Raw genomic sequence first — 22,453 nt, 5'->3', positions numbered from 1 at the left:
TGAATCACTTCACTTTTCTCTGCATTGAACTTCATCTGCCACTTATTGGCCCAACTTGTTTATGTCCTTTTGAAGTTCTACACTATCCTTCTCAAAGTTCACAATGCTTCCAAGTTTCGTATCATCTGTAAATTTTGAAATTGTGCCCTGTATACCATGGTCTAAGTTATTAATATATATCAGGAAGAGCAAGGGTCCCACCCCAACACTGAGCCCTGGGGAACTCCACTACAAACTTTCCTCCAGCCTGAAAAACAGCAGTTGGGCCAAATGGCCTTTTCCTGTGGTGTAAATGACGTGCCTTTCTATGTAATTCCAATTACTAATGAACACCTCAGTGTGACTGATAATCTCTCACAGCAGAATCTAAACCAGTTTCTTGCAATTTTTCTGATTATAACCTTGTATGTGGCATTTGGTTATGAATCTCTTGATCTCATTACACCTTGTCACCGATGGAGATGCAGTTGCTGCATCTCCGACGTGGGAAAGGCTGAATTTCCATCCTAAATGGCGGCATTAGCCTATATTAGCATATAATTCCTCCGCTAAATTGAATTTCTATATTTTTCATAATGATTTGCAACATTTCTCCTAATAACAAATCAATAGCTTTGTGAATGAAAAAGGGTAAAACTGTTTCTTGACTTGGTTACCTTTTATTTTTCAATATAGATAATTATAAGGTGGTGTATTTTGGTAGAAGAAATAAGGAGGTCACAATCATTTTGGAATATGAGAGTCTAAATAGGGTAGAGGAGCAAAGATATCAAGGGGTATAGCTTCATAAATTACTAAAAAAAGTAGTAACACACGTTAACTGGACCCGAAAAATGCAAGCAAAGCATTGCCATTTACTTCTAGATGCATCTAAATGGGGAGCAGAGAAGTGATGTTGGAGCCTATACGGAACGATGGTTGGACAAAACTTGGAGTATGGCAATCTCTATATTATAAAAGGATATTGAGGCACTGGACAGGTTTAAAAAAAACTTAGTGTTGGCACCAGAAATGAGAGGTTATAAATATAACTTAGTAAAAGTGGAGACGATTAATGACTTCAAACACAAGACTTACTGTGTACAACAGTACTCCAATCAAATGTATGGGAACATTATAGTTGGAGTATAGGTATGGAAACTCTTTGTGGTCACAGCAACAATCTATGTTGTTTATTATGGACGGTTCAGCAGTTGCAGGGCTACCAGCGTGTTGAGCTTTGAATCATGACAATCCATGGGATCAGCAGTGTGCCACAGGCAGACACCCAGGTTGATGAAGTTGACATCGAACTGGAAGATGTATACCTGATAGATTTGATGTGGTTCGGACAAAGGAAGCATGAGGAACCACAGGAAGAAATTTCTAGAGACCTACTCTTGATGGAGCTGTGGCAACTCTTTGTTAAAGAATGGCCTGACACAATACAAGAAGTTCCTGCAGAACTTTGAATCTTTTGGCCAAACCAAAATGAGTTGGGGGTTTCTAGTGGCATGATCTACTCGGGAAGGCAGGTGTTAATTCCACAATCGCTTTGCCTTGACATTCTTTCACAGTTGCACCTCGGTCAGCTGGACGTTGAGAAATCCAGAAGACCTGCACGTGAAACTGTCTACTGGCTGGGAATTAACAATGACATCGAGAGAGCAGTACAGTCATGTGATGCATGCCAGAAGCATCAATCAAGCCAACATAAAGAGCCATTTCTCCCACACGAAGTCCTGTTGCATTCTCCTGCACAAAGTTCCATTGCATCTTTGGACACAGGTTGCCACTGATCTTTTCAAAGGTGTGATGATGACCTGCACTCTGTCAATGAAGGCTCTGTATTTAATGGGCCCCCGGCAGGGGTCAGCATTGCGACAGGAAAGTTTGCTGAAAGCAAACTGCAGGCAAGAATATGGAAGGAAAACATGGGGAGGCTGCCCAAGGTTCTCTGAGTCTTCCCTAGAGGTCATGCTGGAGGCAGTAAGGACCAGAAGCAATGTCTTCTTTGTTGTGTTATAGCCGCCTTCAGCAATAAGGTACCAAACAATCTTAAAACGAATGGTAACCAAAGAGTGGATTCTTCATTATTAAGTAACAGGTTTACAAGAGATCTCTATAATACACAGGTGACTCGATGACGAACATGATGCCAACTGAGCTATCACGTATTGATTGATGTCACTTCCTGTGATGATGAGTGAAGTACTCAGACTGAACATTCCCCTTTTCTAAAATGGAAATGTACAGAAAATAAACTATGTACATGATGAAAGAAAACCGTTTTGAAAAATATTTACATATGCACGGACTTTCAAGTCCTTCAGTCAAGTGTCTCTGTAACGTACAGCTGGTCTACTGACTTGACCTGATCTTGCCACTGTGTAGCTTGGTTGAGAACTAGACTTGTCAACTTTTTCTCTTGATCTGTATGTGTGTTCTGACAGTCATCCTGTGCTTGAACGTTACATTTGTCACTGTTTTAGTTTAGTTTAGTTTAGAGATACAGCACTGAAACAGGCCCTTCAGCCCACCGAGTCTGTGCCGACCATCAACCACCCATTTATACTAATCCTACACTAATCCCATATTCCTACCACATCCCCACCTGTCCCTATATTTCCCTACCACCTACCTATACTAGGGGCAATTTATAATGACCAATTTACCTACCAACCTGCAAGTCTTTTGGCTTGTGGGAGGAAACCGGAGCACCCGGAGAAAACCCACGCAGACACAGGGAGAACTTGCAAACTCCACACAGGCAGTGCCCAGAATTGAACCCGGGTCGCTGGAGCTGTGAGGCTGCGGTGCTAACCACTGCGCCACTGTGCCGCCCCCACTGTTTGTCGCTACATTCTGTGGGTTGGAATGTGAACGTGTTCTCAAAGCAATAGGGCTGTCAGGCACAATGTTAACTAGTTCCCTAAGCTGACGTCAGTTTCTCCTTTAGTACTGCTCCATTAGGGGTGGTAACTTTTATGCGATCTTGGTTCAGTGCAATTTTGGATACCTCCGTGCGAAACCACGTTCCCTCCGTGCGAAACCACGTTCCCTCCTGTGGATGGATCACTCGAACCTTCTGTCCAATCTGAAATGTTGGAAGTTCCACAGCTGCATATTTGTTATGCACAGCTTTCACCTTTGCCTGATTCGCTATCAGTTTGTCCTGTATTGATGAAGATTTCATGAAGTGATGATTTGGTAGTGTTGCCTTAATTTGTCTTCCAAATATAACTTCCACAGGTGATGCTAATCCTGTACCAATTGGTGTTGCCCTTAAGTGTAACATGGCTACATGTAAATCTTGATTTGTTTCTCATCACTTCACAATCCGTGATTTGACTGTGCGTGCCTTTCTTTCAGCTCGGCTGTTCGACCTGGGATAATGTGATGAAGATGTGACATGGTTCACCGCCAATTTCTTACAAATATATCCAAACTGTTTGGTGGTATACTGCTTTCCATTGTCTGATAGTATCTCCTCCAGAGGGCGAAATAAGCTGAACATTGTACTGATAGTTTTAGCAACGATGTGGCCCTCAATTGCTGGATTATGGGGAACTTGGAGAAATAATGGGTTAGCAAAAGAAAGTCATCACCTTTGTGATTGGCTGGGAAACCTGGAAGTGGGATTCGAATGTCGTGGCTGAGTTTGAAGCTGGTTTTGTCGTGGCTCTTCTATTACCAGTGGGTTCCTGATGCTCTACTGACTTCCTCGCTGCGTGCGGGTCTATCCAGTTCAGGTTCTGCCTGCTGTTTTTCTAGGTTTCTGCGGATCTTCTGCCCACTTTTATGGTACATAATTGGGAGAATGCCTGTGAAATTCAGGCCCATTATTGTCTTCTTTTTCTAAACATAAAAAGATGTAAACTGTTAAATACACATTATATGCATTTTGCATTCATAATTGTATTCTATTAAAGCTAAGTCTGAAAATATTTGTCTTCAAATGAAATCATTTTACATAGAAATCTATTTTAAAAATATGAAATATAAAAAAGATTGGCCAGAATTTAATGTTGGGTGGCAGGCCCCGCCTCTGCTGGGCCTGGGGAGCCACATCAGGATTTTTTACTCCCCAGGCCCTTAAATACTCTTGGGTGGATTTCCACCTCCTTGAGACAGGATGCCCTGCCTAATGGAGCTGCCAGCCAATCAGCGGGCCAGCAGCTCCTAGTCTCAGCAGCGCTACCGGGAGTGGTGGCCACTGCTGGGACTGCAACCCAGCTTCAGGAGGAAGCGGAAGGACGGCTCCCGTAAGATGGAAGGTTTTGGGGCCTCGCTGGGGACAATCGGCCGGGCCCCGGCAAGGCAAGGGGGGGCTGGTTGTGGGGCCGGGCGGTGGGAAATGTTGTACATTGGGGGTGATTGGGGTTTCGGGATGGCCCTCCGTGGGGCACAGGATGCCCAATCAGCAGGGGCCCCCCACCCCAGCCTGCAAACAGGCAACCTGGTTTTACCAGGCAGGGTTCTTGGGGCCTTTGCCGTCCAGCTGCTGCGAGTAAAATACCAGCGGCGGCGGGAGGCAGTCCTTAAGTGATAGTTAATTGGCCACCTAAGATGCTTGATTGGCCTGGGGCGGGAGGACCATTTCTCGCCCCCGCTACCCCATGTAAAATTGCAGCAGAGGCAGGAAGGCATCAGGAACAGCTCCCCACCTCCTCCTCAATTTTACAGCACCCCCCCCCACCCCGCACCACCACCAGCGCGCACGTCGGGGGCCGTAAAATTCCAGCCCTAGCATCAGTAATGATGAACATATAGCTACCAAATTGTTGTAAAAATCTGTCTGCTTCACTAATGTTTTAGGGAAGGAAATCTGCTGAGGCCTGTATGTGACTCCAGACCCACAGCAATATGGTTGACTCTTAAGTGCCCTCTGAAATGGTCCAGTAAGCCACTCGGTTGTCAAGAAGACGTCTCACTAGCACCATCTCACAGGCATTTAGGGATGGGCAATAAATGATGGCTTTGCTAGTGACGCCTGTATCCTGTGAATGAATAATTAAAACAGCAACTTGAAAACATATTCCACTTTAATTGTGTCATTTTTGTGAAACATTAAATTAATAACAGTTGACTAATTTGGAAACAAAATACATAACAACCTCTGTTTAAAATGCAGTGCCAAGAAAAGATAATTCCGAATTGCAGCAGAATTGTACTCAATCACAATCTGTAACCTCATGGCCCGGCATATCCCCCACTCTACCATTACCATTAAGCCAGGAGACGAACCCTGGTTCAATGAAGAGTGCAGGAGGGCATGCCAGGAGCAGCAGTAGGCATACCTCAAAATGAGGTGACAACCTCGTGAATACAGGACTATCTGCATGCCAAACTGCGTAAGCAGCATGCGATAGACAGAGCTAAGCGGTCCCATAACCAACGGATCAGATCTAAGCTCAGCAGTCCTGCCACATCCAGCCGTGAATGGTGGTGGACAATTAAACAACTAACTGGAGGAGGTGGCTCCACAAATATCCCCATCCTCAATGATGGGGGAGCCCAGCACATCAGTGCAAAAGATAAGGCTGAAGCATTTGCAACAATCTTCAGCCAGAAGTACCAAGTTGATGATCCATCTCGGCCTCCTCCTGAACTCCCCAGCATCACAGATGCCAGACTTCAGCCAATTCGATTCACTCCGCGTGATATCAAGAAATGACTGAAGGCACTGGATACTGCAAAGACTATGGGCCCTGACAATATTCCGACAATAGTACTGAAGACCTGTGCTCCAGAACTTGCCGTGCCCCTAGCCAAGCTGTTCCAGTACAGCTACAACACTGGCATCTACCCTGCAATGTGGAAAATTGCCCATGTTTGTCCTGTACACAAAAAGCAGGACAAGTCCAACCCGACCAATTACCGCCCCATTAGCCTACTCTCAATCATCAGTAAAGTGATAGAAGGTGTCATCAACAGTGCCATCAAGCGGCACTTGCTTAGCAATAACCTGCTCAGTGACGCTCAGTTTGGGTTCCGCCAGGGCCACTCAGCTCCTGATCTCATTACAGCCTTGGTTCAGACATGGACAGAAGAGCTGAACTCAAGAGGTGAGGTGAGAGTGACTGCCCTTGACATTAAGGCAGCATTTGACCAAGTATGGCATCAAGGAGCCCTAGCAAAACTGAGGTCAGTGGGAATCGGGGAAAACTCTCCGTTGGCTGGAGTCATACCTAGCACAAAGGAAGATGGTTGTGGTTGTTGGAGGTCAATCATCTGAGCTCCAGGACATCACTGCAGGAGTTCCTCAGGGCAGTGTCCTAGCCCCAACCATCTTCAGCTGCCTCATCAATGGCCTTTCTTCAATCATAAGGTCAGAAGTGGGGATGTTCGCTGATGATTGCACAATGTTCAGCACCATTCGTGACTCCTCAGATAGTGAAGCAGTCTGTGTAGAAATGCAGCAAGACTTGGACAATATCCAGGCTTGGGCTGATAAGTGGCAAGTAACATTTGCGCCACACAAGTGCCAGGCAATGACCATCTCCAACAAGAGAGAATCTAACCATCTCCCCTTGACATTCAATGGCATTACCATCGCTGAATCCCCCACTATCAACATCCTAGGGGTTACCATTGACCAGAAACTGAACTGAAGTAGTCATATAAATACCGTGGCTACAAGAGCAGGTCAGAGGCTAGGAATCCTGAGGCGAGTAACTCACCTCTTGACTCCCCAAAGTCCTGTCCACCATCTATAAGGCACAAGTCAGGATTGTGATGGAACACTCTCCACTTGCCTGGATGGGTGCAGCTCCAACAACACTCAAGAAGCTCAACACCATCCAGGAAAAAGCAGCCCGCATGATCGGCACCCCATCTACAAACATTCACTCCCTCCACCACTGATGCACAGTGGCAGCAATGTGTACTATCTACACGATACATTGCAGCAACGCACCAAGGCTCCTTAGACAGCACCTTCCAAACCCGTGACCTCGACCAACTAGAAGGACAAGGGCAGCAAATGCATGGGAGCACCACCACCTGCAACTTCCCCTCCAAGTCACACACCATCTTGACTTGGAACTATATCGCCGTTCCTTCTCTGTCGCTGGGTCAAAATCCTGGAACTCCCTTCCTAACAGCACTGTGGGTGTACCTACCCCACATGGACTGCAGCGGTTCAAGATGGCAGCTCACCATCACCTTCTCAAGGGCAATTAGGGATGGACAATAAATGCTGGCCTGGCCAGCAACGCCCACATCCCATGAATGAATAAAAAGAATCATTGTTGTTGACTTGTTGATACTGCTACTGAAATGACTACAGTATTGTATTGCAGTTTCAGACTTTCATTTTACACACATTTTTAATGTTGTAATGATTTTCTTATAATTTGAAACAAAAAATCCTCAAAAAAATCAAATGTTATTCTTTTTCCTTTAAGTACATCAAACACGTTATTAGCGGAACAGTGAGTTGCAAAATCCGAAATACACAGGGTTATCGAAGTGACTGAGTATTTTAGTGCCTCAGGTTTAGTTTTGTGGATGTGTGTTTCAGTATCTCATTTATATATGAGTACGAACCCATAGGACATCAGCACAAATAATTAGATGCAGTAAAAATAGATTCTTACAATTTCCTTAACAGTCCAAGTTGTGGTTCAGGACTATTTAACTTGAAATTGAAAATGTATTTCTAATCTCACTATTGTAACCTATCTCCCGAGAACACCTCGTCTATATGAACTCCAATTTATTGTTTAATAATAAACTCATAAGCCACTAGCTGCTGAAAATTTGAAGCTATTGAACAACTATAATGTGCATCTCTAGGTTCATTGAATTTAATTGGATCAACTTATGTCTATCTTGATGCTTGAGGGACAGCCTCTCTTTAAGCTGGGAGAAAATTATTTTTTAGACCCTCCTTTTTGGGAAGACTGAGCTTTGGACAAATTGGAAGTTCCTATAATTTTTTGGAGCCAGAATATAATTATAGAATTATATAGTACAGAAGGATGCCATTTTGGACACGCTTATTTTGTGATAGAACTATCAGCATTGTCCCATTTCCTCACCCTTTTCCCATTACCTTTGTATTTTAAAATTAGTATCAAATATTTAAAAGCTACTATGGATTCTGTTTCCACGTAGGTAATTCCATAACTCTATTTCCTAAAAATTTTCTTTTGTTCTTTTAGTGATAAATTAAATTTATGCCTTACGGTTACCAATTCACTGACCAATGAAAATAACTTTTGCCTCGTTACCTTATCAAAACACCTCAATTTTGAATAACTCCATCAGATGTCTTAACTTTGCTCTTCTAAAAAAAGTTCCAGTTTTCCTTGTCTTTCCTCATAATTAAAGCCTTTCTTGCCCAATATTATCCTCATACCCTTCTGTACCCTCTTCACGACCTTGGCTTCCTTCCTAAGGTTGGGTACCTAAAATTGACACAAAGGGTGAATTTCATAGAGAGATACAGCACTGAAACAGGCCCTTCGGCCCACCGAGTCTGTGCCGACCAACAACCACCCATTTATACTAACCCTACATTAATCCCATATTCCCACCACCTACCTACACTAGGGGCAATTTACAATGACCAATTTACCTATCAACCTGCAAGTCTTTGGCTGTGAGAGGAAACCAGAGCACCCAGCGGAAACCCATGCAGTCACACGGAGAACTTGCAAATTCCACACAGGCAGTACCCAGAACTGAACCCGGGGTGCTGGAGCTGTGAGGCTGCGGTGCTAACCACTGCACCACTGTGCTGCCCTAAAGGGGTTCTTCAGGGGTTTTCCCATTTGTCCACCATAACTTCAATGGAAGATCTTGGAAACCCTGGAAAAACAGCATTATCTGCAAGTTGATATTATGCCCCACTACACCCAAGTTCAGATAATTTTGAGAGGAGCAATGGTCCTATTCCTGAAGAATGTCAGTGCTTATATTCTTTTGAAGTTAAAATTATCTATTAAACACTGGTCTCTATTTTCTATCCTTGAGCCAATTTCATACGCATGCTGTCATATTTTCTATAATATGCAGCTCAGCTTTATCAACTCACTTCCTATGTGGTGCCTTAACAAATGCCTTTTGAACATCCATATAGACAACACCCACTGCATTTCCATTATCAGCTAGCAGAGACCCGCAAAACATTTGCATCAAACTAGTATCTTCATTGCAACAGTACTTCTTTAAATACAGGATTACGAATTATTCTTTCACCAAAGTCTTTAACAAAATCAAAACTTTTCACTCAGGAAAAAGCTACACAAAACTGTCCATGTATAAAAATAGGCCTAGGAATATAAATACATGTTTTGTCAAAAGATTGGCCTTGTAACTTGTTTATAGTCATAGAATATGAAAGTCTAATTGCGAACTGTTCTCTCCTGAGTTGAATAAACGGGTTTATATCTGACGGGCTCAATATTATTTGAGGAAGAAACACTCTGCGTTACATTTTATTCCGTTGACAGGGGGTGCTGGCGGTGGTCCGGAAGGCAGGGGAGACCCTGCCTCAGCCCTCCATCCGACACCCAAAGCCATTTCACGTAGGCAATCAATTAACTGCCCACCGTTGGGGTCACCTTCCTTTTAAGGGATAAGCTCCCACCTCCAGAGCTGCCAGCCAATCAGAAGGCCAGCATCTTTGTGGTTCTAGCAGTGCCACTGAGAGCAGTGGTGACTGCCGGTACTGCAGGAGACCATGCCATACCAAAGAATGGAGAAAACCGCGGCACAGGTGAGTGGGGTCAAGGAAGGCCCTGTGCGGGGGAGGGGGGACTGTGGGTGAGGGTGGGGGAGGTTGTCTTCCCGGGGGTGGGGAACGGCGATTGCTGCTAGGGGTGTCCTCCGGGGCCCCGGAGGCCACAGCTCTGACCCTGACCCTGATCCTGCTCAGACAAAGTTGAGGTGGAGGTGGGATGAGGCCCTTAAGTGGCCATTAATTGGCCAGTTAAGGGCCTCAATTGGCCTAGCAGCCTTCCCTATCCCAGACAGAATGGCAAGGAATGGCGTTTCCTGCCATTTTGTGCTCGCCTCCAAGGGCAGAACAAAATTCCGCCTTCTATTTCCTTGAAATCTGCCTGTTATAATTTCAACATCTATCATCAAAGAAAACAACGTTTTAACTACCAATCTTGTTTCATGATAAAGTCCTTGTTTGGGATTCAAGTTTCATGGCAACATTATAATTGCTCCTTCCTTGAGTCTATGATCGGAATTTTACTTTGGGCGCGAGGTCCTGCCCACTGGCCAAAAAGTCAGGGCCTGGAATTCACACTATAATCCTACCTGGCCCTGGCCCTTAATTGGCCTTTGACGGGACTTCCGCCCCTTTTGAGGCAGGAAGCCTCGCCTCCAACAGCTGTCAGTCAGTCAGCGGGCCAACAGCTCTCTGTCCCAGCAGCGCCACCGGGACCGGTGGCCACTTCTAGGACTGCACCCAGCCAGAAGAGCAAGCGAGTCGCCGGCCCCGGAAAAAAAGCAAGTGCGTGTGGCCTCATCGGGGCCAATTGGCCGGACCCCAGCAAGGCAAGGGGTGGGGGGTTTGGTTGGGGGTGGGGAGGGAAATGTAATGCAGTGGGGGCGGTTGGGCTGTGGGGGACCCTCTGTGGGGCACAGGGTGCCTGATCAGGAGAGCACCCACCCCAACTGCAAGGTTTTACTTGGCGGCCTCCTGGGGGACCTCAGCCACCTGCCGGCTGCTGGTAAAATACCAGCAGTGGTGGGAGGAACCCCTTAAGTGCCAATTCATTGGCCACTTAAGGGCCTTAATTGGCCTGGGACAGCAGGCAGTTTCTCGCCGCTGCCACCCCTCGCAAAATTGCACTGGGGGCGGGAAGGCGACTAGTGCCTCCCACTCAATTTTATGACCCCCCCTCCCCCCCCCCCCCCCTCATGTCTGCTTCCAGTCTGCTCCTGTGGTGGGTGTTGGGGGGGTGAACCTAAAATTCTGGCCTATGTTTCTGCGGTGGCATGCCCATTGGAATTAGCCTGTGTAGAAACTCTGGAGCATATAGAATGTTATCACCTTCTTTGTCTATAGAATCAATGCTGATGTATTTTTTAATTCACCTGATAGCTTTTCTAAAATTTTTCATTCAAATCTAGTGAAGCTTCATTCTTAACACAAAGAATAGCTTTAAAATAATAAGTTGTATCAAATAATTGTCCCTGCCATTTTGTCACACTTAACCAATTCCATCATCTCATCCACCCCTCCATGCCATACCATTCCCTCCCTCCCATGACATTGCATTCTTCCTATTCCATCCCCATCCCTCCAACTCCACAAGGTAAGTTCACCTGGTGATGGGTAGCCTTAGTCGTTCAGAATTTTCTTGATTATCTGGTGGAGTTGGAGAGCAGTTTCTCAGATCTTTGTTTTTTTTTCCCCTCTCCACAGTTAGTGAGGGAGAAATTCGACTTGCTCCCAAAGTAGGTATAAAGTTGGCAGCGCGACCGCTCCACATGCTAGTCCATGTCCGGCTGAGGACCAAGCCAAACTTGGTTTCAGGCCTCATTTAAATGCTGCCTGTGAGCTGTGGTCGTCGCCTGAAGCCTGCAAGTTGGGGAGGGCAAGAAAACATCAGGCTCTCATTCAGACCAGGCCAGATTTGGGCGGGGGGGGTGGGGGGGGTCACATTATCCAGCAGCTGGTTGGAGTTTCTTTTTAAAATGAGTCCAGGAACAGCACTCCTGCTTCTCCTGGGCCCACAAAAATACTTAAAAGTTCCTGTGCCTTCTTTTGAGCACCCAGCACTGGTCTCCATAAAGACTGCGTAAGACTTGAAACAACTAGGCAAAGCATATGTGGCACAAGCTCTGCCTATTTAGACCTGAATTTCACACTCAGAATCCTGTAACCAGTGTACAAACCTGATTTGCATATTCAAGGAAGCGGAGTGTTTATTTCAGATGGGCACCCTGGATGATTAAAAGTTGCCTGAACTAATATGGCAATATGATGCAAAACTTGAAGACTTAAAGCCCATTTTAGGGGTGCACAATGGGTGGCGGTAAGTTGAATTTCTTCCCTGAAACAATGCAGCGTCTACCTTGAGGCATAACATGGACTGTATTATATATATATTTGAAATATATAAAACTAATTGATTGTAAGATCAATTTAAAAATAAATTGTCAGATGCAGCTGCAAGCCATATTTTTGTGAGGTTATTCAATTACACTCTCCATAATTAACATGAATCTATCTAGCAGAAACTAATCATGTGCTGTCCTTTATTATATAGAAAGTAAATTTTGCCATCTATGCAACAAGAAATCTTGTGATCCTTTTTAAGGTGATTGAAGAACTAATTCTGCACTTTAGTCCTCAGTGTTACCCAGTCAGCTGCCTGCTCCACCAGATCACCCTTCAGTCCTTCATTCGCAATCCCAGTCTACAAATTATTTGAAAAATAGTCCAGTTATACAGTGCTGTTTGTATCAGTGCAAAGAATGTTCTGTAAAGTTTTAGGTTTACTTAATCACAAAGTGTTTCGTATGATTCTGGAGTGAAATTCGATAGATCGAATCCTGGTACATGGTATGTGACCACCTCAAACAGATAGACTTGCACTGTTTGTGCTTCACATTTGCTGAGGTGTAATGCACTAGTACAAAGCAAACTTACAAAGTTCCTAGGTGAGGACCTGGATTATCTTGGGACCTTTTACACTTCATTTTTAAACATTTTAATGCTGACAAAGAGCTATCTGATCCAATAGTTCTTCACTAGTATTAAATCTGAACAGAACTTGGGCACATTTTTGGAATCTCATAGAAAGCTCTGTATTATCGGGCCAGAGTGTGGCACAGATACCAGGTTCAAATTCCAATCTGTTACATAACAGCACCATTTGAAACTATCCCTTTGAATGGGAGTTGAAAGGGTAAATATGTAACCTTACTGGTAGATTTCACAACCATTGTAAGTTGAAAAATGTATAACACTGTATAAGGCTGCAGGCCTTACGTTTCACTATGTATTTTTGCTAATTTCTGTTTTTAATGCTGTCAATGCTAGAGGTTGCTTTCTAGAGTTGTAATGGAATGTATTTTCCTCTTTATTTCAGTGTGATAATGCTAAAGGACTCAAAGCCTTCTTTGACGGCATCAAATATGGACCTAAGCATCTGATGATATTTGGTGGAGTGTGCCCATCTATTACATCCATCATTGCTGAATCACTTAAAGAATGGAATCTAGTCCAGGTAAAAAAAATGTCATCATTATTGAAGCTAAGGCATCTTACATGTCTATTCTTTGGTCTTTAACTTCCTGTACAGTGCATTGAGTTATAGTGATTTCCAGTCTGTTCTATGGTGGAATAAAATTAAATAACTACAGAACAGTGACTAAGAATAAAAACAAGAAAGAAAATAGGAGAGAACAGAACAGATGAAAAGGACATTGGATAGCTATTCTTTTTATTGCCATTTTTAAACAGATGCTTTTTGATAAATGCATAACATACTGTTTTTGATACATTCTGAATAATATTTTAAATGCATGACATAATTCCTTAACTGTAATTCTGTAGAATATGATTTTATGTGGATTCAATGAGTAAGTTGTTGCAAGCAAGTATAGTTAATCACAAGTAACTTTATAATGGAGTTGAGATTTAGAGTTGCTGGATAATCAATGGTAATTTATCCCTCTCATAGTTTTTGATGGAGAATTGCAACATGTTGGGGTTAGAATTTGGGGCTAGAATCTTAAATTTGCAATTTTCAGTTATATTGAGACGCTTCCCAGAGTGCGCCACAGGTACCAGGTTGAGACTCCTATCTGTGATAAAGCAGCATCATATTAACCTATCCCCATGAATACAGGTTGAAAAGGAAGTTTGAAAATGTATGTTTTACTGGTAGGCTTCACGGCCATTATAAGGTGAAACCTTTAATTGCCTGCTACGTAAATGAACTTGACTTCTGGTGTATATTTTGTGAACATGGGTTTATATATTGTTGGTATATTTTTTGTCATATATTGAAAGCAACACAGATCGGTGTGACGGTGCCCCTTTGACATAAATGACAAAAGTGAGTTTAGAATAAGCAGGGTAAAGAAGATGAACAGTCAGCACTGCTGAAACACTTTTTGTAAAATCATCATACCTGTCAATTTTAGATCAGTTTGAAATCAAACAATTGCTGAATTTATGTTTAGGCAACTTTAGACAAATGGAGTTATCAGCAACTTATCTTGGAAAGACTTGAAATTATGTAGTTATCAGAAAGGCAGACAATCTATTAAGAGTAGATTTATTTGTCCTTAACAACAAGGGAAATGGAGGTTGTGGAAAGGACTCCAAGTAGCTCGTGTTATTTTTTAAAGACTCAAAATAAAACTTTTTGTATCCATATACCTGGATGTGTGCACGCAAATAGCTTGATAATTGGATTGGTGCAAACTTGGGGAAAAGACAATGAAAATATATTTGGAATAGGTGAAGGAAAATTTTGCCTAAGACTGTACAGAGAATGTAAAAAGAGATTGGGTAGGTTGTTGTTTCTTAGCAGAGAAGCCACCAGAAAGTGTTACCGTCCCATAAATTAAGAATAAGAATTAAAGCAGGTAGCTGTTTAACCTATTTTGTCTAATGTAAAGCTGGCTGACAATTGACTGAAGTCAATTGATTGTGATTACTTCAATTCATTGTAGTTAATTTTTTTTCCTGAACGTTATTTACAAATTACAGTTTTAATGGTTTTAAAGCATACTGCAAAGACTAAACATAGGCATAATATTAGTTTGGAGCATTTGATCCCTCTATTTTAACTTAAAACTATTTGCTTATGTAGTATCAATAATTTGGACAACTAGCCAGGGAGTTGCTACTTTTGCAAAGCCCCTGCACAGCTTGGCTGTGATGGGTGTTCCACCTGCCATAATGGTGCATCTCTGGCTCTGAAGGATTTATGTCATTCTGTGTACAGGCTATTTTGTATCATTTAAGTGGGTTCTCTGATAGCATGCTAATCTAAGACTAGTCAGAAGGGCTGCGGGAAGTCTAGATTAATTCTCATAATGCAAAGTGTCCATTAGCCTCAGAACTAAATATATATTTTAAAAATGTATTAGTTTATGCAATTGATTGCCCTTTAATTGTATACATAGGTTTTCCAGTCCTTTTGTTTCAATGGCTCCCTGCTCCCTCCATCATTCATATCAACACTGAACATCGGTGTTCCTGTCACTTGCATCGAATTATATTGCGACCAAAGCCAATTCCGGTGGACAATTCTGGATATGCTGAGGGCCTAAGGGGAGCCAGCAGGGCAGTTGCTGACAAATTATCTGTCATCCCAGGGTTATGCTGGGGAGCTGGCATAAATACAACGGAAAATCTTGCCTCTAGTCCATGATCTTATACTTCACTTGGACCATCTGGTTTGAGTTAAGCCCTCAAATCATATTATTCTGAGTAACTCAACCATATTACTGTTTGTAAACAAAATCAAAATAATCATTGTTTTACTACAGTTGCATTGTAAAACATACTAATACATACTTCTAATTACTGTTTAACTCCAGATTTTTCCACACTAGAATATTTTGTGTTGATTCATGTTCTACAAGTTGCTCCTCCTGCTTCATTTTGACCCTCTTCACGTCTCTACTACTTATGGCTGTCTTTTGCTGGTGGTTCCTATTGTATTCCAGAGAGCCAGTGAGTGAAGGATAGTATTGGAGACAGTCTTTACTCAGTGTAACATTTATTTACAATTGAAACATTACAAGCATACACCTCCTAACTCAACCACACTACAGTTTCAGTAAGTGTCCCTTTATATGTGCTCAATTGAAACTCTAATTAATGTCCTATACCTGCATGTAATTAAACACAATTGATGTACAATTAATAGTTCCTGTGTACAAAAGAAAACATATCTTTTGAAAGCACTGTAGTATATTAGTACAAAGATAATGCTCATTGGCAGTTCTGCCTAAAGTATGTACATCTAAATTCAGAAATTGTTGTTAAATTAGCTTGCTCACTCCTCCACTTCCTTTCAGGATCCTGTAACAATGAACCTTGAACTCTTAGTATTATGTACTATTCAAAACCTAGGTGTCACTTAGTCCCTGCCAGGTACTATTCTCTATCCCATCTTATATTTGTCTCCAGATGCAGATTCTTGGTTTAACATTGCCATCCCCTAGCAGTCCTGTACTAATTTGAAAATGGCATATGTTTACTTAAATAAGATGTAATTTTTATTTTGCAACATGTGGAAATTGCTAACTGAAATACTAGGAAGTAAGAGCTCAATTTTACCGTGGACTTTGGGAACCTGATGCCGGGCCCAAAAGCGGGCCTTGAGCCTGCACTTGCTGACACCAGGACCAGGTCAGCAATTTCCTCAGTACTGCACTGCAATATCAGCTCAGAATATGTTTTCAGGTCTGTAGTGGGGCTTGAACCGACAACGTTAGGATTCAGAGATGATAGTGCTACCACCTGAGCTATGATGACATTTAAACTGTAAGCCCTAAACTCATTATTCAGACTATTTTCCTCTGCCTTCATTCTAAAATATATTCCCTCCACCAGTCAGTGGTGGAGCCTTTAGTCAACATGCCCCTGCATTCAGGAATTTTGTTCAAATATTCCATTTCCTTTTGCAAAAATCAGAAAATCTTTAGTGGGGGAGAGTCCCTCTGCATGCTATGCCTAACAGTCATCAAAATATCCTTTATAAATAGCTTTATAATTTTATTACACATGTCCCGGGGCATGGGGTGGTATACGCACATTGCAATTGCAGTGCTACCTTGGGAATGACGGGGAAGAATTCAGAACATTTAGTCAGTCACCACCATATTGTTTTGAGAACAGGAAGCAGCCTGTGCATTGACATCTGGAAAGTTGATTTCTATACTTTAAGGTCCAGGATGCAAGGATTGGGAGGGCAGGTTTGTGCAAACGTCTAATTACCTGGCATTAGAGCTGCAAAATGTTTTGAGTTGTAGTTAAATGTACAGATAAGCTTCATATTGTATATGAAGAAATCTAGTTCAATGGCTATTTATGGAGGAAAAATTGTTCTAATTGCTATGCATTAAAAATGTTTTTCTGATGCAGCTGCACATACAAACCAGAGCAATTTTTCTCCCATATATATAAAAGTTTTGAATTTCTCACATTGCACATGCCACTCTTCCAAATATTATCTCTGTTGCAGATGAAAAACAACTTTTAAAGAAAAAAAGCAAGTTATTTCATGCTTTTTCAGTGATTGGGAGGAGCCGGTTAATTGACTTCAGGTTTCAGCATTTTCCTATTTGCAGAAAATAGACTTTATTGCTTCAAAGGGGCTCAGCCCCACCTTAGCAGAAGGTGAACATTATAGCTCAGAATTTGCTGAAGCGTTGGCATCTCATAGTGAGCACCATGCCTTAGATTTTTCTCCCTCACTTTCAGCTCCAATTAATATTGTGCTGCAAATTGCTGGAAGTGCGAGTTGATAACAGTACAGGGCACCTGGGACCTTGGTGAACAACAGGACCCATTGTTAATTTCCTTAACTAATGAAATTTAAGGATAGAGAAAGGAACAAATAAGGAAATATGATGAATTATCATCAAATTAGATACAGAAAGAGAAATAAAAAGAAGGAAAAAAAGATTGGATTAAGAGAGGGGTAAAAAGAGATAGAAGGATAATAAAAAAAGATGCTGAAATTTAAAACCTCTTGGAACAAATTATTACCTGTAGAAATAAGACTTTACAGTTTCAATTGTTCCCTTTCTAAGCCAGAGAGTTTGAGTGGCATTGCAGGGACATAAATCTTGTCACTAAAAGGATGTCATGAAATACCAGCACTAACTTTTTGTGGTGAAAATCTATAATACAAATGCACCAATTTCTTTGCACTCATTGGGAGATTGATGGCAAGCTCTGGTTTTTGCAAAGCTAACAATGGAATGGCACAATTTATGACAAGTCGCAACACATGCTATATCTCTTCCTTGCCACAAATGGTTGGATTTTTTTTTTACACGAATAATAGAGTCTGCCTTTAACTTGCCATTATTTTGCAGCAAATTCTGGCCCATTGTGTATTACCTGTATAATCATGGAAAGGGCCACCAGGTGAATTATTTTTCCTGAAAAGTATTCAGGAATTTGCTTCCTCTGATATATCCATTTCAAATAGGATTTCAGCATCTGGAATCCTGCTCAGACAACTAGGCATGTTATAGAGATGCCTCCTATTTAAACAGGATGACCATGAGCATAGCACTCAGTTTGTTGCAAGCTCACAATATGCTATACTTTGGCTAACCTCAGTGCGAGGCACTGAGCACATCAGTGTATATTAGGCCTCAGGCTCCTGCAGCCGATAATACTCTAGTATCTGAAGTGGTTCAGTGCTTTAGGTGCATGAAACACCTCTAATAGCTGTGGCAGACAGCAGCGCCTATTTACAAATGCAGTAGATCAGCTGAAATCCAATAGACAGAGCTCTCACTAGGTAATTAGCTACTATGGATAGCTGTTGTCAGGATTGTTTTTTCAGGAAAACAACCAAATCTGTCAACTATGTAATGTGTTTGGCCAATTCTTAATCATTGGATCAGAAAGAAGTATCATAACATATTATAATAATAAAAGCAAAATACTGCAGATGCTGGAAATCTGAAATAAAAACAAGAAATGCTGAAAATACTCAGGAGGTCTGGCAGCATCTGTGGAGAGAGAAGCAGAGTTAATGATTCAGATCAATGACCTTTCATCAGAACTGGTAAAGTTTAGAAATGTAATAGGTTTTAAGAAAATAAAGTGGGGGTGGGGCAAGAGATAACAAAGGGGAAGGTGTTGATAGGACAGGGTCACAGGGAATAACTGACCAGAAGGCCATGGAGCAAAGGCAAATGGTATGTTAATGGTGTGCTGAAAGACAAAGCATTAGTGCAGAGAGGATGTTAATTGACAGAAAATTAAGCCATTGCCCAAAGCACAAACATGATAAAAGTGGTTAAAAAAAAGAATGAAACAAACTAAAATAAAGTAAACAAATAAAAATAAATAAATAAATAAAAAGGGGGGCCCGTCATGCTCTGAAATTATTGAACTCAATGTTCAGTCCAATAGGTTGTAGTGTGCCTAATCGGTAAATGAGATGCTGTTCCTTGAGCTTGCATTGGTGTTCACTGGAACACCACAGCAAGCCCAGGACATACTGTTCAATTGACAGAATATTTACCTTGTGAAATTATATCCCCAGTGTTTAATACACCAAATAGAAATGGTTGTAGGGGAAAATGTTTTAGATGACGGAGTTACTCTCCTGGCCTGCCATTCAATATACTAATGATCTGACTCTGTGGGAAGAATTTTCCCAGCCCTGTGGAGATGGGGTTGGAATGTGCATGGGGGAGCTACATCGGGACTGTCCTGATGCATTCCCACTGCCAGGGAAGTTCCCCAGGGGCGGACTGAGATGCGGATTGGCTACCTGCTCCACATAACCAATTTTGTGTTTGACCCACTTCGATTGCAACCGGAGCAGGCAAGTTGCCAGTTGTAGTCCCTGTACCCAGAACTTGAGGCAGATGAATTTCTAGACCCTGGACTCCAAGTATTAAATTATGTGGGGAAATTACACAAACTTGGGTTGTATTCCCTGGAAATTAGAAGGTTAAGTGGTGATTTGATTGAAGTTTTTGTGATATTAAGGGAAACAGAGAGGGTGAACAGAGAGGAACTACTTCTGCTGGTTGGAGAGTCTAGGACAAGGGGATATAGTCGGAAAATGAGAACCAGACCTTTCAGGAGTGAAATTGGGAAACATTTCTTCACAGGATGGTCAAAGTTTGGAACATTCTTCTGCAAATGGGAATTGATGCTAGATCAATTGTAAATTTTAAATCTAAGGTTGATAGGTTTTTGTTAACCAGAGGTTAAGGGATCTGGGGCAAAGGCAGGCATATGGAGTTTAGTTGCAGCTCAGTCTCATTGAATGGTGGAACAGGCTTGAGGGGTTAAATGGCCTCCTCCTATTTCTATGTTCCTACTTCAGGAAAGATTGAACAGCCTTGGCTATGGACGTCTGGCATGGACCTACTGGGCTGAATGTCCTGCTTCTGTGCATATAAATACTTTGTAGCATATTGCAGCGAAACAATAGTTTAGGAAAAATAAGATGGATTTGCACAAGGCACAATATGTATGAATTATATCTGTTGCATTGCAGTTCATTTACTGTAAGCTACCACTATGCAACATGTATCTTGTTAAACTATTATCCTATTTTATCCCTGTAAAAGTAAGCATTTTAGCGGCTTATAATTTAGGTTAATATTTATGAAGTCTCATATTATGAATGTGAAATGGGTAGTGAGTTGGTGCTGAGATTAGTGCTGATGGCAGCTTAGGCTATGATTGCTGTTCCATTTTTCACCTCAGTTAGATTAAGTATATAAATGGGCAGATTAGTGACAGATGAATTTAAATACAGACAGTGTAAAGCATTACACAAAGTAAGAAAAAAATGGGTAGCATGTGCAATCTATGTAAGGTGAAGAAATTGCTAAGGGCAAATTGAAAAAGACCTAGGCTAGGGTTTTTAGTAGATTCAGCTCTTAACAATATACAGGTAAAAGAGTAGAGTACGTGCTTAAACTGTAAAATACTGTAGTCAGTCCAAACCTTGAGTGCAGTGCCCAATTCTTGTCACCCAAACGCAAAGGAGATATTCAAGCTCCAGAGATGGATCAGAGAAGGATCGTGATACTGACCTATTGCATCAGAGGGCTGTTATGAGGAAAGACTGGAGAAATGGGATATTTTTAGTCATAAAAGTAGGTGACTGACAAGTGCTCTGATAGAAATATATAATTTAGTAAATGGTGACAGAATTAGGAAACATAAGATCAAACTAATAAAAGCTACATATATGACAACAAGAACTTTCATTTATATAGCACTGCTCATGTTACAAAGACATTCCAAAGTGCTTTACAGATCAGAAATTGAAACAGTCACAAAGTGGTAGGGGGAAAATGTAGATAGAGTGGAGTTAAGAGACGAGCGATTGAAAAGCCTTTGTTAGACTTTCAAAAGCAAGGAGGGAGAAGATGAAGCATGGCTGAAAAAATGACCAACAATTGGGTGTAGTGAAGAGAACAGGGGAACAAAAAGTAGAATAGAGGAGTAAAAGGTGTGAGCAGGGATATAAGGCTGATGTACGCTTGGGCAAGGCTGTGGTGGCATTCAAAAGGTGAGGATAGGGATCTTGAAATTGATTCACAGGGGCATAGGGAGCCAATAGACCTTCACTAGCTTTAGGGCAATGGAAGGTGGAGTTTTGAATGGGATTCTGAATGTTGGATGGAAGTAGGGAGGCCAGCTAGAGAGATTGAACCTCAAGGGAGTAAAAAGATGGGTTAGAGTTTATTTTGCTATGGGGGAAAGGTAGGTTAGAGATGGGCAATTTTATCAAGGTGGAAAGTGGCAATCTAAATGGAGCAGATGTGGAAAGGAAACTCAGCTTGGAATCAAATAGCATGCCTATAGTCGATAACACCCGAGAGTTGGGGTATGGTAATATAGTGGCTCTGTTACTGGACTAGTTATCCAGAAGTCTGGCGTCATATTCCAGAGAACATGGGCTGGATTTTCATTATGGAGACGGGAAACAGGAACTGTTGGGTCAGAAACCTGCCTGCAATGAAACTGATTCAGGTTCAGATTTTCAAATTGGTATGGAAATGTGTTTCCTGTCCACTTAGAGCCAGTGAGCTAGGAAGATAGGTGGGTCAGATCAAGTGTTGGGGCTCATGTAGACTGCCCATGGCAACTATCACTGAGACCACTTGTTGTCCTGAGGGTAATATCTGTGGTTTTTGCCAAAACTTTTCATTGCACCAGAGGGTCGCGAGATGTCACAGGGTCGCTGGAGTACCAGCACTAGAGGCAGGGCAGACCCTTGCTTCATCAATGCTGACCTGGATCTAATGCTGGAGGCCATGAGGGAAAGAATGAAGTTCCTCTTCCTGGACGGTGGCAGGAGGAGGCCACCTCATCCTGCAACAGTGGCACCTCCCTTTTCAGTGGTATCCCCCTCCACCTCCTCTTCCTCCTCCTCTCTTACATTCTGCTACTGCTCCTCCCCTGATGAGCTGTCTGATTCCAGGGCCTCATTGTCATCAAGGTCCACACCTTTCTAGAGGGCTATGTTATGGAGAGCCCAGCAGACCACCACATTGACAGAGACCCTTGCAGGAGGGTACCGGAGGGCACCACCTGACCAGTCCAGGCACCTGAATTGCTTCTTCAGAATTTAATGGCCAGCTCAATGGTTGTCCTAATGAGCAAATGGCATTGGCTGTTTTGCCTCTGTCTGGGGGTCCCAAAGATGAGTCAGTAGTCATCTCTTCAAGGGATTTCACGTCCCCTTGGATGCATCCAGACACTTTGGGGGATGCAGTGAAGATCCAAAGGCATTCTGGACAGTCGGAGGCTGAAGGA

The 22,453-nt window shown here is 42.3% G+C and overlaps 1 protein-coding gene across 1 annotated transcript in view; it reads left to right on the top strand.

The window, feature by feature from the left end:
• Positions 1-22,453, top strand: part of gabbr2 (gamma-aminobutyric acid (GABA) B receptor, 2) — a 1,342,876-nt gene that overhangs the window by 304,697 nt on the left and 1,015,726 nt on the right. The window contains exon 2 of the mRNA XM_068053043.1: positions 13,044-13,181. Within this exon, the coding sequence (XP_067909144.1) occupies positions 13,044-13,181 (138 nt within the window). The remainder of the gene's footprint in view (positions 1-13,043; positions 13,182-22,453) is intronic.

The sequence above is a fragment of the Heterodontus francisci genome, chromosome 2, assembly GCF_036365525.1.
Source record: "Heterodontus francisci isolate sHetFra1 chromosome 2, sHetFra1.hap1, whole genome shotgun sequence".
NCBI lineage: Eukaryota > Metazoa > Chordata > Chondrichthyes > Heterodontiformes > Heterodontidae > Heterodontus > Heterodontus francisci.
Note: the sequence above shows the minus strand (reverse complement) of the source record. Positions and strands in the feature narration are given on the sequence as shown.